General features: G+C 44.8%; 1 protein-coding gene across 4 annotated transcripts in view; it reads right to left on the bottom strand.

The window, feature by feature from the left end:
• The window catches only part of KIF14 (kinesin family member 14), a 53,131-nt gene extending 35,267 nt beyond the window's left edge, over window positions 1-17,864 (bottom strand). The window contains exons 1-13 of one of the 4 annotated variants that reach the window (XM_089906283.1): window positions 17,790-17,864; window positions 14,824-17,260; window positions 14,106-14,633; window positions 13,439-14,006; window positions 11,316-11,570; window positions 10,705-10,792; window positions 6,977-7,075; window positions 5,932-5,984; window positions 4,619-4,649; window positions 4,080-4,187; window positions 2,591-2,707; window positions 1,744-1,859; window positions 335-507 (exon numbers count right to left, since the gene is read on the bottom strand). In XM_089906283.1, coding sequence (XP_089762409.1) covers window positions 335-507; window positions 1,744-1,859; window positions 2,591-2,707; window positions 4,080-4,187; window positions 4,619-4,649; window positions 5,932-5,984; window positions 6,977-7,075; window positions 10,705-10,792; window positions 11,316-11,570; window positions 13,439-14,006; window positions 14,106-14,520 — 2,023 coding nt within the window. In that variant the 5' untranslated portion in view covers window positions 14,521-14,633; window positions 14,824-17,260; window positions 17,790-17,864. Of the gene's footprint in view, window positions 1-334; window positions 508-1,743; window positions 1,860-2,590; window positions 2,708-4,079; window positions 4,188-4,618; window positions 4,650-5,931; window positions 5,985-6,976; window positions 7,076-10,704; window positions 10,793-11,315; window positions 11,571-13,438; window positions 14,634-14,823; window positions 17,261-17,789 lie in introns of those variants that run through there. The other 3 variants (XM_089906278.1, XM_089906287.1, XM_089906292.1) reach the window with 3 other exon arrangements.
• Window positions 17,865-18,133: the final 269 nt, after the last annotated feature.

The raw sequence follows: 18,133 nt of genomic DNA, 5'->3' as shown, positions 1-18,133 counted from the left end.
ACAACGGCGGAAAGGCCACAGGAGGAAAAGTAAAGGACATTATCGTCCCTGTGCTGCACAGGAGCACGACTCAGTCCATAGAGGGTTTCCTACGCTGGCTCCTTCCCCTTCACCCACCCCATTTCCCAGCTTTTTCTGACTTTCCCCGTTACTCTCCTTCCCGCCGTCCTTCCATCCGCCTTCCTCATCAGTGTGGAATGATGGCTAGCAGCTATTACACAGATACAAGAGAAAAATCTTTAACTTCCTTAAACTGCGTATTTTCATCACTGAAATGAATATTTGAGACTAAACTCTTGCAAGATAATCTTTAAGTCTGTAGGGAACTGCTGACCTCTGATCAACTTGGCGCTCACGTCCTCGTTGACCCTGGCGGCGTTGACTATCATCCGGGCCTGGGTGGCGTATCTCAGCGTGCTCAGGGTCTCCTCCACGCTGCTGGCCGCCGGGCTGACCGTGGCGATCATCGACGTTTTGGAATTTCCGCTCAGACTTTCCTTCAGCAGCCTTCAAGGAAAACAGTCACAATTAGACTTTGCTTCCGCAACGACCTCATGACAACTACCTAGAGAGCACAAGGCAGACCACCGGGACACGTGATGCAGTGCTACGCTCCTCACTCAGACACCGGTTAGAACTATTTGGTATTTGTAGCTATTTTTAGATCTCTGCGCACTTTATTTCATCTCACACTTCTCATTTATTTATTTTGGCCGCACAGCTTGTGGAATTCTAGTTCTCTGACCAGGGATTGAACCCAGGCCCTCGGCAGTGAGAGCGCAGAGTCCTAACCACTGGACCGCCAGGGAAAGTCCCTCGTCTCATACTTTTTATATCGTTCTGTGAAGCGATAGTCTGTGCAAAGATTTTAAAATATGGTTAACTCTCCAATATTTAGTAAAATCCCTCCCCATACTAGACTGCGAGCTACTTTAGGGGCGGGACCGTGTGTCTGGTCACCCTTGCATTTCCAGGGTCACCAGAGCCCTTCAAAGCAGCTGCTCAAAAGTGCAGAAAATGATGGATGAACATATAAACACAAATTTTGTTTTCTATTACATGCAAAAGCCTTATTTTAGAAGAAAAAAGATCATGAGACTAAAAGCTCTGTATTTATGAATGCAGAGTGAATTATTCCCAACTTTCAAAAGTTATTCTTAATTTTCAAAAGGCATTAAAAAAATCATTGTTCCCTTACAGGTTTTGAGGTGGCAATTATAATATAATAAGTCAAATATAATGATACACTGCGGTCAACAGTGATGCAGTCCGTATCAGAATTGGGTATTAAATCAATACAGATGTAATCTGAATGTAATATATCTGAAGTTAAATACATGTTCATTAATGAAAATACTTTTTGAACACTTACACACCAGCCAGTGTGTGCTAAACTTCACTTCACACACATAGTAATGTGTTTAGTGATACCATATATGCTCAAACATCAGGCACTAATAACAGTTCATTCATCATTTAACCCTCATTACAACCCTAAAAGGCAGGTATCGATATTATCCCCATTTTACAGATGAGGAAAGAGGCTGGAGGACTATTAAGTGATTTGCCCAAAGTCACACGGTTTGTAGGAAGCACAGCTGAGATCAAGTCCAGGTAGCCTGGCTCTGGAACCCGTACCGCTCACCACTGCTCTGCCCCAGAGTCGTGAAGTCAGTCTATGCCCTTTCCTCCACCGTACTCATTCTATTTTGTACAATCCCTTATACTCCAAAAGCTACTTGCCATGTGAGGACAGACTCGCGGTAAGGAACGAAGGCTCTCTTCCCGCTGGCCTGCTCGGAGAGCGCACATATGACCTTTCCCAGGGTCAGCAGGGACTTGTTAATACTCACGCCTTCCTGGGGACAAGAGCAAACATTTTAATTGAAAGGAACTGCTCAGCAGTAAATGTATTTCACAAAATATATTTCTTCCTTCATATAATTACTGAGGAAATACTTTCTTCCATAAACTACCAACTTTCTTCAGACTCAGAATTTACTAATTGACTCTGAGAAGCAATCATAACCAAGAACTACGGGTTCCTCTTTAAGTCTCAGCAACACAGTCTATAAAGTGCAGGGACAGAGAGGTTATTCTTGGTTAAGATTACACACTTAGGGACTTCCCTGGTGGCGCAGTGGTTAGGAATACCGCCTGCCAGTGCAGGGAACATGGGTCCAAGCCCTGGTCCAGGAAGATCCCACATGCTGCGGAACAACTGAGTCTGTGTGCCACAACTACTGAGCCTGCACTCTAGAGCCCACGAGCCACAACTACTAAGCCTGCACTCTAGAGCCCACGAGCCACAACTACAGAGGCTGCATGCCCCAACTACTGAGCCTGTGCTCTAGAGCCTGTGCTCCGCAACAAGAGAAGCCACCGCAGTGAGAAGCCCGTACACTGCAACGAAGATTGGCCCCCGCTCGCCGCAACTAGAGAAAGCCCACGCGCGGCAACAAAGACCCAACGCAGCCATAAATAAATAAATAAATTTATATTAAAAAAAAAAAAGATTATGTGCTTAGCCAGTAATCTCCTAAAAACAGTGGCCAGGACTGAGCTCCCCAGCGTGAGGGCTCACCCTTACCTTTAGCCGTTCCCCGCTTGTCTGGGTCTCGGAACAGCGCTCACTGCCCGCCAGGTCCACCAGGTTTATGCGGCTCCGAATTCTGTGATCCAGCTCTTCCCCTTCCACAAATTCTGTCTGGGACAAAAGGACATTAAAATAACACATCATGGGCTTCCCTGGTGCCGCAGTGGTTGAGTCCGCCTGCCGATGCAGGGGACGCGGGTTCGTGCCCCGGTCCGGGAAGATCCCACATGCCGCGGAGCGGCTGGGCCCGTGAGCCATGGCCGCTGAGCCTAAGCATCCGGAGCCTGTTGCTCCACAACGGGAGAGATCACAAGAGTGAGAGGCCCGTGTACCGCCAAAAAAAAAAAAAAAAAAAAAAAACTAAAAATAAAATGGTAAAATAACACATCATAAGTTCTTTTACGACTTGCCATCAATACAAGTCTGCAAAACGGAAAGTTAGACAAGATTACAAACCACTCACATTTTTGAAGCTATCCCTTCTTGAATCTGTGACAATTTATAAGAACATATTGAGCAGTGCTCAGACTATGCAAAATAAAAGGAATGACTTTAAAGGGCTAAACCCATAACTACGCAATTATATTAAGGAAACGGCCACAGATAGAAAAAAGGCTTAATATACAAAGGTGCTGTTCATCCCAGCCCTGAAGTAGCAAAGCATTTAAAAACAACATAAATGTCCAACAGCAGAGAAAATTTTGAGGAATTTCAACAGTCAAAGGAAAATTATGTAGCTGTGAATAATAATGTTTTGCAAGTAATTTTAATAGTATAAAATTGTTGCAGATTTTGTAAATTTGTTTACACGTGACTGTAAAACAACTGAAAGATTATATAACAAACTCTTTAGAGGGGTTTCATTTGAGCAGTGGAACCCTACGGCTGAATTATTTAAAATCTTTTACTTTCTGATATGTTTTTTCAAATACTGTACAATTATCATGTATTGTTGATAATATATTATCACGTATTGATATGACAATATCAATATCATAAGTTAATAATCACGTTATTGATTTTTAAAACAGTGAGGAAAACATACTCCTGTATATGCCACTCAGCATTACTGTGTATATGTCCTAAAATCCAGTTATGTTATATATTTATACGATTGGACTTTTACCTTTGATTCAAAGAAGTAAGAGAGAGGCATGGACATATATACACTACCAAACGTAAAACAGATAGCTAGTGGGAGGCAGCCGCATAGCACAGGGAGATCATCTCGGTGCTTTGTGACCGCCTAGAGGGGTGGGATAGGGAGGGTGGGAGGGAGACACAAGAGGGAGGGGATATGGGGAAAAATGTGTACGTACTGCTGATTCACTTTGTTATACAGCAGAAACTAACACACCATTGTAAAGCAATTATACTCCAATAAAGATGATTAAAAATAAAAAAATAAAGGAGAAAATAAGGAAAACATGAAACTTGAATATAGTGGCTATCTTACCTAAGAAATGAATCAACAACACAGTACCTTGGTCTGGGTCATCACCAGGGTGAACACTGAGTGCGAGCGGGAGCTTTTGTCATTCATGCCAGTGGCCGCAGTTGCCTTCCTCTTATTTCCCAGTTCCAGCCAAATCTAGTGAGAAAGGAGAAAAGGAGGTCAGGCCTGCAGACAGGGGCTCACCGGAGCAAAGTAACGAACAGCAAAGTAGAGTGAGCACATATATACACACATTTATAATCAGCTTATAAAATAAAAATATTAATACATGCTTATTTAAGAATTTGCATTCCCATTGTCTATTTTTTTTTCTGTCACAGAAATTTGAATGAGGAAATAATACCTTTAACAGGCTATTTCTATAACTCTAAACTGACATGATGATGGATTTAAATTTTTCATTTATAAGAGTAATTCTTTTGCTTAAAGTTTACACAAACAAAATCAGTTCCTTATAAATTAACCTTTTATTTATGCAAACATCAAGTAAGGGGAAATATTCTTATGAATATTTATGACTGATCTTTCTATCTAGTGGAGAGAAGATCAATTACAATGGACCTTACCTGGATATCAGAGTAAGAGCTGACAACATTCCTATTTCACAAAAGCAAAGGACAAAGTCAGTTTTACTCATGATCACACTCCCATCCTTATAAAACATCAGCCACCTTTCAACCACATAATTACTCCACTAATACCACAGTGGAATAATCCATAGCTATTACTATACTGATTCTTACAGAATCTTTCATTTTCTCCATTGTAAAAGGGAGGTAATAAAATAATGTTTTCATTTTAACAAATTTTAAAAAGTATGATTTTTCTTAATATAATGAGGCACCTTATAGAATCTTAACATTGTACTATCCAAGTCTAAATCATGAGACCAAAAGATAAACTTTAACCCATATGTATAGGCAAAGGCATAGGTATAGGTACCTGTATATGTGGGTGTGGTTAGGCGTAGGTAGAGGTACAGGTATATGTATAGGTACACATATATATGGGTGTGGTAGTGTGGGTGTGTATGGGTCTCAGCACAGTCCCAGATTTACTAAATGGAGCTGAATTTTTTCTAGCCACTTTTCTTTTCCTTTAAGAAAGCATTTGGAACTTCCCTGGTGGCGCAATAGTTAAGAATCCGCCTGCCAATGCAGGGGACACGGGTTCGAGCCCTGGTCCGGGAAGATCCTACATGCCGCGGAGCAACTAAGCCCGTGCGCCACAACTACTGAGCCCACGTGCCGCAACTTCTGAAGCCCACGTGCCACAACTACTGAAGCCTGCTGCTCCTAGGGCCCGTGCTCCGCAACAAGAGAGGCCACCGCAATGAGAAGCCCACGCACCGCAACGAAGAGTAGCCCCCGCTTGCCGCAACTAGAGAAAGCCCGCGCTCAGCAACGAAGACTCAACGCAGCCAAAAATAAATAAGTAAAATAAACAAATTTATAAAAAATAATATATATATATACATATAAAAAGAGAGCATTTGGAGTTGAAAACCAAATAAATGACTCTCAGCATATTTCTAACTCTAAACATTGAGCTCAGCACCTTCTCGCCTCCACAGCTTAAAGTAACAGATAAAAAAAGTGGCTCGAGAGGGAAGGCTTAACTTAATGGGTTAGCAGGGGAAAGGGAGGAAAGTCAAATATTTCCTACACGGTATAATTAATGCTCTATGCAAGGCACTTCACAGGTGCTGTGAGAGATATAAACAAATATAACAACAAGCGGCTAACACTCTACTTGGAAAGAGGAGGAGCATTTAACTGCATAATATTAAGGGGAGAAGAGTAAGGAGTGACGCAGCGTTTCACGGCTGGGGAGGCTGCTGAGAGCACAGCGGTCATGGGCCCTGGCTGCACACACTCACGTGGACAGGCCCTCGACGTAGGGGCCGGAGGCCGGGTGCTCCCGCACTCTCAGCTGTGGGCAAACATGAGGCACGTTAACAGCAAGACAAATACTTCATATAAAAGAGAATTTCAAATGACCTTCTTTTTCTATATTTCGAGTCTACGGTGAAGAGATTTGTCTCTACCCGGAAATAAATATAAAGGTCCTCACAGAAACACATCTGTAAGGCACTAGGAAACTGCCTCAAGACCACAAACTGTTCACATCGGCACAGCATCTGACAACATACCATAACGTCAAATATCTTACTAGTTTTTTATTCCTAAGTCCTGCCGTAGCTATTGTTTATATGCTTTTAAATAGCTTTCTAAAATACGTGCAATAAAATTCAGACAGTTAACATTTTTTTCCGTTTTACATTATACATTTTAAACTGTGAGCAGAAATTTAAGAACACGTAGAAGTCAGAGAAGGAAACGCCAAGTTTTGTGTGAGTCTCTTGATGCTGCCAAAAGCAGACTGCACGACCTTGAGCGAGTCAAGTGACCTCTTCAGATGTTAGCTTCTCGCTCTCCACAGCCCTTTCCAAAGTCAGAAGTTTTTAATTCTAATAGCGGTTGTTTAAAAAGTTTATGCCTTTGTGAAACTTTCTACTTCACAGAAAATATGAGCTATGAGATATCAATTTGCTAAATAATCGAGTGAAATACATACTCTACAATAACAATACAGTTTTTTAAACTTTTATTCTTTTTTGGCTTTGCAGGCTTTTAGGAATTTGGTATTTGACATAAGTGGTCCAACTAAATCTTAGAATGTTTTATCTTTAACTTCTACACAATACTTGCTTAAGTAAAATGAGGTTACAGTTCATAACTAGTTTAATGTCCATTAACAATAATGTTCAGCTTATTTAGTAAATAGCAATGTAGTTAGACTAGATCTCAAGCATTTGCTATCATGCATTTTAGTAATTAAGCTATATATCATCTTGAGAACCAATATAATTATATGCATCAATAAAAACAGAAATTAAAAACAAATAAGTTTTTAAATCTTACTGTTTGCTTTCTCTGCCCATTTTCACCTTTACAAACCAGAAGGTCGTGGATTTTTTCATTATATACTTCAAAGAAGCTCATTTCAAGGTGATAGCTGACCTAGCAGGAACAGAAACACAGCATACAATTTATTTGAAAAGTTCTTGCACTTTTTACAAATCATATCTGATAACAGTCTAGTAACCAGAATATATAAAGAACTCTTACAATTCAACAACAGAAAGACAAACAACCAATTAAAAAATAGGCAAAGGACTGAACAGACATTTCTGCAAAAAAGATACACAAATAGTCAACAAGCACATGGAAAGGTGTCCAACATCACAAGTCAGTAGGGAAATGCAAATCAAAGCCATGGTAAGAAACCACTTCACACCCACTAGGATGGCTGTAATCAAGGAAACGGAAAACAACAAATGCTGATGAGGATGTGGAGAAATCAGAACCCTCCAGCCCTCCAGTGCTGCTGGTGGGAGTGTTAAATGGTGCAAATGTCGTGGAAAACAGTGGGCAGTTCCTCAAAAGGTTAAGCACAGAATTACTGTATAACCCAGCAATTTCACTCCTATCTACCCAAAAGAATTACAAATAAATTCAAATTAAAAATTACTCAAATAGGGACTTCCCTGGTGGTCCAGTGGTTAAAAATCCGCCTTCCAATGCAGGGGACATGGGTTCGATCCCTGGTCGGGGAACTAAGATCCCACTTAGTTGCCGCGGGGCAACTAAGCAAACGCTGCAACTACTGAGCCTGCGCACTCTGGAGCCCACATGCCACACCGAGAGAGAAGCCCATGCGCACAACAGAGAGTCCACGCGCCGCAAGGAAAGATCCCGTGTGCTGCAACTAAGACCCGACATAGCCAAATAAATAAATATTTTTAAAAATTACTCAAATAAAAATTGTACACAACTGTACAACTGTGTATTGTAATAGCAACAGTATTACAACAGCCAAAAGATGGAAACAGCCTAAATGCCCATCAACTTATAAGGAAGATGTGGCGCATATATGCAATGGCATATTACTCAGCCATAAAAAGGAACGAAGTGTCAATACATGCTGTAACACCGATGAACCTCATGCTGCATGATATTCCACTTACAGGAAACGTCCAGAATAGGTAAAGCCACAGAGACAGAAAGTAGGGGCTGAGGGGAGGGAAGTGGGTTGTAACTACTTAATAGGTACATGGATGGTCTCTGAGGGTGATGAAAATTTTTTTAGACCCAGATAGAGGTGGTGGTTGCACAACATTATAAATGTACTAAATGCCACTGAGTTTTATATTTTAAGATGGTCAATTTTATGTTATGTGAATTTTATCTTAATATAGGAAAATTTCAACAACAAAAGTCCTTGCATTTCTTACTAACTTCTAGGAAATTCACCTAATTCAATTTAACTTAGTATGTGCATGGCTATATGCACATGACTATATGAGAAGGATATACAGAAGCATATGGCAAGGTTCTCGCCCACGAGTTTCCATCTCAGAGAAACATAACATACCCTCCAACAGATAAGACAGAGCAATAGAAAATTAAGAACCAAAATGAGAAATCATGACCATAGATAAAACGGCCAATCAGAAAGGGGAGATGCGGGTGCCAGAGAGGCTGGGGAAGGAGGACAAAAGGATGTGAGGCATGAGAAGCGCAGCGAGCTGGACCCTGTGGGCGAACACTTGATCTGCTAAGTGCGGATCTTAAATCAGATTGTGATTCCTGATTGCGGCAGAAAACAATCGCCAGACTCAGTGGAGCTGAGCTTCTCCTCCTTTTGACTCTGAAAGACAAGGTATAAAAGCCAAAAAGGGAAAATTTGCTTCCGTGTAGCTTTTTTGAGTTAGGGCATGTTCCCTTGTTAGAGAAATAAATTTCATCTACAGGCCCAAAGTGAGTCAGCAAACACCCAGCGCTAACGAAACTAGAAGCTTCAGGGGAGATCAAAGAGATGTAGGTTCAATTCGCCAAATATTTATTAGGCCTGCCAGGCACACAGCACTCTTCTAGGTGCCGTGGGAGAACCTGAGGTGAACTGGACAGGCTTCACCCTCAAAGAACTCACAGTCTAACTGGAGATGCAACACAGCACTTGAGTAACACAGACAGAAGGATACAGCTAGCGTCCCGGGAGAGGAACAAAGCACTTCCGGATAGAGATCAGGTACAGGTGAACCCATGCAATTACAGGTTATTTACAAGGGCTGTGGATACAGGTATTGGGGCTCAGAATTCAACAAACATGCATTAATGTCTATTATATATAAAACAGTGTACTGTGTTATGGGGCTTCCAGGGGGCCTTGGAGAGGAACATGCTGTGGGAGGGGAGCTGCGAAAGGTGGGGAGGTCACGTCGCAGAGGATCATGCTTTGTCTGCTCCTTTGAGGCGCCTGGCATCTGTGGCTATACCCACCTCCGAGACCCCTACCCGCACGTTGTTATCTTCTACCACCCTGAATAATCCCAAATTGAGAAAACCACAGTCACTTCGCTGGGCTCTCTATGTGGCAGGCACTGTTCAAAACCTTTCACACAGAACGCATTTCACACAGCAAACCTAGGAGAACGTCCTCCTCGTCCCCAGGCTCTGTGCTGAGGCACTCAGAGAAGTTAAGCACATTGCTCGAGGTCACACTTCCAGCATGGAAGTGTGGAACCTGGATTCCAGCTCAAGCCATCTCCAAAGTCCACGCTCTGAACCGTTTCATGTGTTCCTCTCACTGACAAAGTCGCTCCCCACAACTGGAGCCCCCCCGGACCCGTGATCACTCCAGAGACCCCTCGCCTTCGCCTGCTCTCCTCCCTGGCTTCCACCACCTCTAAACAAAACAGATGCTAAACAGAGGGGCCTAACCCACGGGCCACGCCTCCTCTAAGGACCCCGTGCCCCCAGCTTACCTGTTCCCATAGCTGCCGCCCTCATCCTAATCTAGTATTTACTTCACTTTATTTAGCATCTCAGTGACTGTACTCGACTGTGTACTGGCCCGTTTCTCCATCACACTCTCTTCACTACAGGCACCGGGTCTTTCCACTCCGTGCTCCCAAGTACAGCACAACACTTTCCCAAGTCCCCTTATCATAAGAATCACTAGAGGAAAAGTATGAAAATTATAAATTCCCAGGCTACCCTCTAAACCAACTGAACCAGAACCTCCAGAAGCTTTTCAGAAAGTACACCCACACACACATTCCTAGGCGCTCTTATCCTCAAGAGAGTTTCGGAAAAACTGGTCTAACTGGCTGCCCGGCAAACAGCTGGCCGCACTAGGACCAGGTGAGGGGGCGTGGGCACCCAGCACTGGGGCTGTGCGGGGCACGAGCGAGGCTGTGACCTCCACTCCGGGCTGAATCTGCACGTCACTCCCCTCTCCGACTGTCGCCGTCCTAATGCTGACGCCTGCCGTCCTTAGGGAAGGCCGGGCCGCCGCCCCACTGCAGGCACGCACGACGGGGCGTAACTACCGCCACATGCACCCCACACCCATGGAGGTGATTGGGCAGAGAAGGCGGAAGAGAGGACCCTGCATCCCTGTCCAGCAGGAGGAACTGCCTCTGAGTCTGGAGCCCCCGTCCCCCAAACCACTGTCCGAAAGGAGAGCGACCAGAAGTTACAACATCTTCTGCTGAGCAGTTCCTCAGCGGCCACGACTCCAACTTTAACTGGTTTGACCGTTTTCTAGTCTAATAAGAAGGCTTACGGATACTATGAGAACATACCTCCTGGGTTTGTTTTCTGGCTATTTCAGCAAAAAGACCTTCACAGAATCTTGGAATTATTCCTGGTTCTTCACTAAATCCCATCATCCTGGAAAATACATTATGAAGAGGGAGGAAGTAAAACTAATTAGGTTTTTAAGTTCTTTGGGGAGAAATTAAACCTCAATTTCCTCTTCTGTAAAATGGGAATAAATAAGAACTATCTAATTCAGAGCCTTTAGCACAGGGCCTGGAAGACAGTAAAAACTTAATAAGTGCTAGCTACTATTAAAATTTGAGTATTTCCTTCTAGGACAGGTATTATTACCATACCGTTGATCAGATGACTTGCTTGTAATTCTCACAACAATACTTCCAATTAACCTCTCTGGGCTTCAGTTTACACAAGAAAGAGTTTATAGTAAACTGGGGCCAACGAAACAATATCTCAGGCATAAACAGAAACCCAGAGACAAAGTAACTTGCCCAAGTTTGCAGAACTAGTATGTAAAACGGTGAGATTTGCGCCCAGGCCTGTGCAGTTGCAAAACTATATTCTTTCTATTAAACTATGCTGCTTCGCACAAAAAATGTAAACATTTCTGGATAATCGGACTTATGATACAACTTACGTATAGGACTTTCCAGAGCCAGTCTGACCATAAGCAAAGAGACAGGTGTTGAAGCCTTCAAAGGCCTGTTCCAGGAGCGGGGCTGCCAGTGCCTCGTACACAGCCGTCTGGCTTGCGAAGCGGGGATGACACTCATCAACGGACCAGAAGGAAAGGTCGTAAACAAAACTGTACACCTGTCTCATGCTGGGATGTTCCACAGCTATTTCTTCCCCGTTCAGGAAGACCACCTGGGATGTTTCTTCACTCTTCTCTCTTTAAAAAGAAGCACAGAGAAAAATATCGTTACTATAATCATTCTGAGTATTATTCCCACAGAATGTAATAAGGACCTCAAACTAGTTAAATACAACATTACTCCAGACCAGCACACGTAATGATAGTGGGTTTCCAAAATCTATTTCCTGCAGCTCCAGTGCCACTGCTCAAAGGGAAAGTGGAGTTCCAGATTGCTTGTCTGGAAAAATGCCCCCTACTTTTACAGGATTTTCCATCTTTTTCCTTTTTCTCTTAAGCTCTCCCTTTTCTCATCCTGCCTACTATAATCTACCTGTCTCAGCAGTTCAAACCTGGAAACTTGTTTGAATATATTATAAAGACATTTTGGAGGTACAAATCTATATAAAGCTGGTAAGAAACACAATTTCAACAAACTCAGTTACATACAAGTCTGAACCATAAGCGTCTTTGGGCTACCAGTTACGTTTCTATGAATCCAAAGGTCCCTCCTCCTTTAAATTATCTCTTTGGGTCCATCCTTCTTCCATCTAAGACTTAGTAGGAAATCTTTCACTGGCTCCAGAGCTGCAGAAAAGCAATCTCAGTCCTTGTCTGGCCCCAGGTCTCTCCTTCTGCCCCCAACTCTGCTTTCGATCAGAAACTACTGCGGAAACCACCTCCCTCATCCTCCCCCGCGGGCCTGCTACAGGTGTGCCTGCTGGGTCTGGAATCAGCACGTGGTCCCTCACTCCATCCTCTCCAGGGCAGCCACCCATCCCGGGCTTGTCCCTTCTGCCCCTCTTCCCCGCACAGTCTTGAGGGTCTTTGGTACTGAGCTCTCTCCCCTTATCACTGACCCCACATTTTCAGCTAAAAGGCCCACAGCCCTCTGGAATTTGCCTTAACTGCTGCCCATTTAGGTTCAAACCAGAGGTCCGTCTGCACTGCCGGGTCACCATACCCTCCTCTAACTCACTTAGGTCCACAACAGAGTTAAAAACTACTGACTCTGTGAAGTCCTCACAGTCATCTCTCCAAGAATGTAAAGGTAACCAGATGCCACATTCACACTGGGCGGGTCGTCTTTTTCAGCACAACCCGCAATCTGTGAGTGTCTCACCCACAAGCACTTTTGGGGAGAGATTTTTTTTTGCCATCAAAATCAAATCTAGGGCTTCCCTGGTGGCGCAGTGGTTGAGAATCTGCCTGCCAATGTAGGGGACATGGGTTCGAGCTCTGGTCTGGGAAGATCCCACATGCCGCGGAGCAACTAAGCCCGTGAGGCACAACTACTGAGCCTGCACGTCTAGAGCCTGTGCTCCACAACAAGAGAAGCCACTACAATGAGAAGCCCGCACACCGCGATGAAGAGTAGCCCCCGCTTGCCACAACTAGAGAAAGCCCGCACACAGAAACGAAAACCCAACACAGCCCAAAATAAATAAATAAATTTATTTTCTTAAAAAATCTAATCTAATAAATGAGCGTATAACCACCACATAGCAGAGATGATGAGGGGGTGACCACCACTCTGGAAAGGGTTTTGGAAGGACCTCTTTGGGGAACGAGTGACCTGCTGTGGCTCTTTTCAAGGGAAAGGTAGAGATCCCACCGTACATTACAGATCTGAAAGCAGACTGAGTTAGACTGAAGTCATTGACTTTTAAAAAGCAGTATAGCCAGAGAAACTTACGTCTGCAAAATACGGTGATTTCGATTCTTTAATTTTACAGCCAATCATCAAAAATAATCCACATACTACAACTGAACCGAGAAGTTCTAGCTATATAAAAGAATCACCAGCCAGTTTGAAAATGCATGAACACACTGACTTCCCAAAGGCAGAGAGGAACTGGACACGCCCCACGCCACCAGCCTGGCCTTAGACAGAAAGGGGAACGTACCGCATGCTGAAAGGCCTGACCCTGACTGCCACCGTCACTTGACTGTTTTCCACTTTTAGGGGGTCTGTTTCTGTAGAGGTTCTCCGAAGTGCAGTTTCTTCTTCAAGAAGGAATATATTTTCTCGTGACCGTTCCCTTTTGTTTGCGAGAAGAGAACTTTTCTGCCTTTGTTTAACTTGAAGGGTAGGCATCCTGTTTTTCAGAACTGACGCAGCTGGACTCTTAAACTGAGGAATGCCATGCTTTGGTGTCGATCTGTGCTCTGTAACACACTTCGAAGGTGTTCTTTTCTCTAAGCTTTCAAATTTAGGTGCAAGTTTCGCACCATCCTTCCCAGCACTTCTGTGATGTAAGCTTCCTGTTCCTGACACTCTGATATCCAACTTGCTCTGAATAGGTTTTGTTGCCAAGCGTCCTGATCTAACAGCTTCAGTCTGACTCTGGGAACCAGCGGGTGGTCTATCACTTAGGGACTTAGGGGCAACATTTTCGTCTGCCCCACCGACAGCGGAAAGCGTTTCTTTGTATTTTCCACCAGCCTTCACTTCAGGGTCTTTTGGGTCTGCAGCTAAAGGTACAGAAGGTATGACAAGAAAGTTTCTATCATTATTTACAGTCTTTACATTTATACTAGTTTCTGGTGAAGCACAATTGTTTTCTCCTTTACCTCCCACATTCTGCGCTGCTTTCCACTTTTCCACAGAATCTGTCTTAGCCCGACGTTGTAACGCAAGATATGTTTCTGCTGTTTTCGCAGTTGTGTCTCCCAACTCACCAAGCAGAGAGGATTCTTTGCTCCTTGTCACTCTCCTCTGAAGTGTTAACCTACCCACAGGGTTAGGGGGAAGGGGTGTATCTTCCGTTTTCTTACAGGCAGAGATAACATAAGTGCTATTTATGTCTCTGGTTTTACGTGCGGATATCAATAACGGATCATCATTTTCACATTCCGACATATCCGACTTTGAATGCCGCTTCAGCCTGCTACCGTGGGGGAGAAGAGGCAGCGATGAACTCTTTGGGGAAGAAGGGATACCAAGGATATTGCTGTCATTTCTACTCTGTGCAGTGTAAACTGACATTGTGGCAACAAGTTATTTTTAGAAAGGATGTTGCTGAAGAAACTTTAAGCTCTTCTTCGGACGTTCATTTAACTTCTGGCCATTCCTTCTGCATCAGTTTCCAAAACTATCTGCTAAAATTAAATAAATGAAATTTAGATGGCACAGCCTACGGATAGGCCGTAAAAACACGAGAACCTCCCACGGTGAAAGTAACTGCTCAGGGCAATACATCAGAGTAGGTCACGATCTCCAGCTCAGATATTGTTCCCATGCAGCTTCAGACAAACCTCTGACCTCAAAGAGCTTACAGTCATTACTTACAATCATTACTCAGCTGAGCTCCCATGAGGTGCCAGGCCCTCTGATGGATACTATGGATTTTCAAAGGCAAGACCCCTGTTTTCATTTCCTTAGTCTAGAAGGAATGCACAGATAACACTTCTATCAGGCCAAATGTACCAGGTGACTTTAAAGATGTAAAAAGCACATGTCGGGGGCTTCCCTGGTGGTCCAGTGGTTAAGACTTCGCACTTCCACTGCAGGGGGCACGGGTTCGATCCCTGGTCAGGGAACGAAGGTCCCACATGCTGTGTGGCACAGCCAAAAAAAGAAAAAAGAAAAAAAAAGCACATGTCAAAGACATAAGAATGGCCAACAAGCACATAAAAAGATGCTCAACATCACTAATGGTTAGGGAAAAGCAAATCAAAACCATAATGAGATGCCACATCACCAGCTCATTAGAATGGCTACTATCAAAAAACACAAGTGTTGACAAGGATGTGAAGAAACTGGTGCCCTTGTGTACTGCTGATGCAAAATGGTACAGCCACTATGGAAAGCAGTGTGGACAGTCCTCAAAAAATTGAAATTACCACATGACCTAGCAATTCCACTTCTGGGTATAGACCCAAAAGAAATGAAAGCAGGGTCTCGAAGAGATATCCTTATGCTCATGTTCATAGCAGCATTATCCACAATAGCTAAAATGGGGAAGCAACCCAAGTGTCCACTGACCAATGAACGGCTTACCAAAATGTGGTATAGTCATACGATGAAATATTATTCATCTTTTAAAAGTAAGGACATTCTGCAATATGCTACAATATGGATGAACCTCGAGGACATTATGCTAAGTGAAATAAGCCAGTCACAAAAAGACAAAGAACACATGACATCACTCGTATCAAGTACATACAGTAGTTAAAACCATAGACAGAAAGCTGCCTGGGGGATCTGCGGGAGGGGAGAGCAGAGATTTAGTGTTTAACAGGTATAGAGCTTCAGATTTACGAGATGACCAGAGTTATGGGTATGGATGGTAGTGACGACCACACAACAATATGAATATATTTAAGGATGTACACTTAAAAACGGTTAAGATGGTAAATGTTAGAAAAGAGAACATGTCAGCAAAGGTTTTTTTTTTTTAAGTACCCCCAGCTTGGGGAGCAGGGAGGGGGACTAACGGGGACACTCCAGCACCAAAGTTAAAGACCAGAGTGAAGCACTTCTACATCAGCTGAATGCACGTTACATGCAAGAATGCCTCAGAGAGATGAGTTTGAGAGGTGTCACAGACAGATTATTCCCAAATAAGTAGCAGAGACAATAAATATAAGTGCTGTAAATTAATTGCTTGTGCTGAGAAAAATTATGCAAGATTAGTTAAGTAGACAGCCTGCCCTCTAGCAGTTAGACAACAAAGTAGACAGGAATGTATTTAACTATGTGTCAACAGTAGCGATCCAGCATTCATGTTTAAGAGAAAAGAGAACTGCAGTAACAGCTAAGAGGTCTGGGTTCTAGTCAACGCTGAATCAAACTGGTTATATTGATGTAAACAAGTCTTTACATTTGCATGCCTGATTCGAACTTGTAAAATGACACCTGATCATTGACACATATTTCATTGTGAAAGTAAATAAAGGAAACCTCATTTAAAATAGAACTGGGGGATCTAAAGAGCAGCTCTCACGCTTTATCCCTTGCCATGTTTTACAGACTCTACAGGAAGAAGCTACTTCACATCCCAGAGCAAAGAGGAAGAAAGGTTTCCTCGTCGCCTATAGCAACCGCCCAGCCAATGAGAAGATGCGCAGCTCAGCCACTAGGAGGTGATCACCACCCCGACTGTCGTTCAATTACCTCCTTTGCTTCACACAGGCAGACCTGTCTTAGGCGCTTTGCTGCCCCATACAGATACTGCGCTTTTTACAAGCTAAAGGTTTGTGGCAACCCTGCATCAGCAAGTCAGAGCCATTTTCCCAGCTGCATCGGCTCACCTCATGTCTGCGTCACGTTTTGGTAATTCTCACAATATTTCAAACTTCTTCATTAGCCCCCTACTTGTTATGGTGATGTGTGATCAGCGGTCTTTGATGTTACTACTAGGACGCACTGAAGGCTCTGATGATGGTTAGCATTTTTACCATTAAAGTGTTTTAAATGAAGGTATATACATTGTCCTTTTAGACACAATACTATTGCACACTTCATAGGCTGCAGTATAGCACAAATATAACTTTTATATGAAACAAAACATTCCTGTGACTCCATGGGTGGTCTCACGGAGCCCACACTACCTGGGAGGTGCCGGGACAGACAAGCCCCTCTCCTCTGCTCTGGACTGGTCCACCCTTTCTGCTCCAGCGAGCTCGCCCTGAGCTGCAGTTCTCTGCTGCTCCCACACGGACTCTTCCTGCTAATCCAGCAACTGGCTGTTGTATTTTTAAAGTCGACCCCAGAGATTACGGCTCTGGAGGAACAAAATAACAGAGGTTCACTTTCAAGCAAGCTTTTGAAAGTTCTAAATCACTAACAATCATTACCGGAAACTTCAGCAGGACCTAAGCATCTCCCGTCACCTTTTAACTGAAAGCAGGGAATCTTCGTGTTACGGAAGCAAATACAAAGGCAAGAAGAGATTGCGGACCTTCGACCGCAGCTGAAAACCCGGTGCTACTTACACGGAACGAGATGGCTCTTTGGGGTTTTTTTGGGGGGGAGGGGGGGGTCGCTGTGAGACCGGAGGGAAGAGGGGCCCACACCCCGGGACCGGTTCTCAGCGGTCACGCCGGGACCGAGACAGCGACGCGCCCCTGAGGCGGCCCCGGCGGGGGCAGCGGCGCGAAGGGCGAGGCCCGGTCCCGCCCCTGTCCCTCCTGGGGACCCCCCGCCCCGTCCCCCGGAGGACCCCTGCCCCGCCCCGCCCGGACTCCCGAGCCGGTCGGCCGCCCCCCGCCGCCGCCCGCACCGACGCGCCGCCCCCAGGCCGCAACACCTACCTCGCGTACCCCACCTAGCAGGCCCCAGGCCTTCCCGCGCCGCTCACGCCTCAGCCGCCGGCCAGCGGTTTGAACGCGCGCCCCGCCCTCTGATTGGCTGCCGGGCGCCGCGCAAGCACGTCCTCCCGGAAGCGCGCTTCCGTAGCGCGGATCCGAGCTCGCATCTCCTAGGCAACGGGCCCGCCCCCCGGGCTGCGCGCACTGAGCTGGGCGCGGCCATAACCGCGCAGGGGGCGCGGGCTCTGGGCGGCCGGGGTGCCCGCCCTCGGGTGGGCTTGGACTAGGAAGCGGGCAGCAGCGCGCTTGTCCAGCCTCGGTGCACAGTGAGTACGGTCAGTCTGCCT

Source organism: Delphinapterus leucas, chromosome 1, assembly GCF_059928025.1.
Source record: "Delphinapterus leucas isolate spDelLeu-1000000601 "Yukka" chromosome 1, BTC_Dleu_Yukka2, whole genome shotgun sequence".
Taxonomy (NCBI): domain Eukaryota; kingdom Metazoa; phylum Chordata; class Mammalia; order Artiodactyla; family Monodontidae; genus Delphinapterus; species Delphinapterus leucas.
Note: the sequence above shows the minus strand (reverse complement) of the source record. Positions and strands in the feature narration are given on the sequence as shown.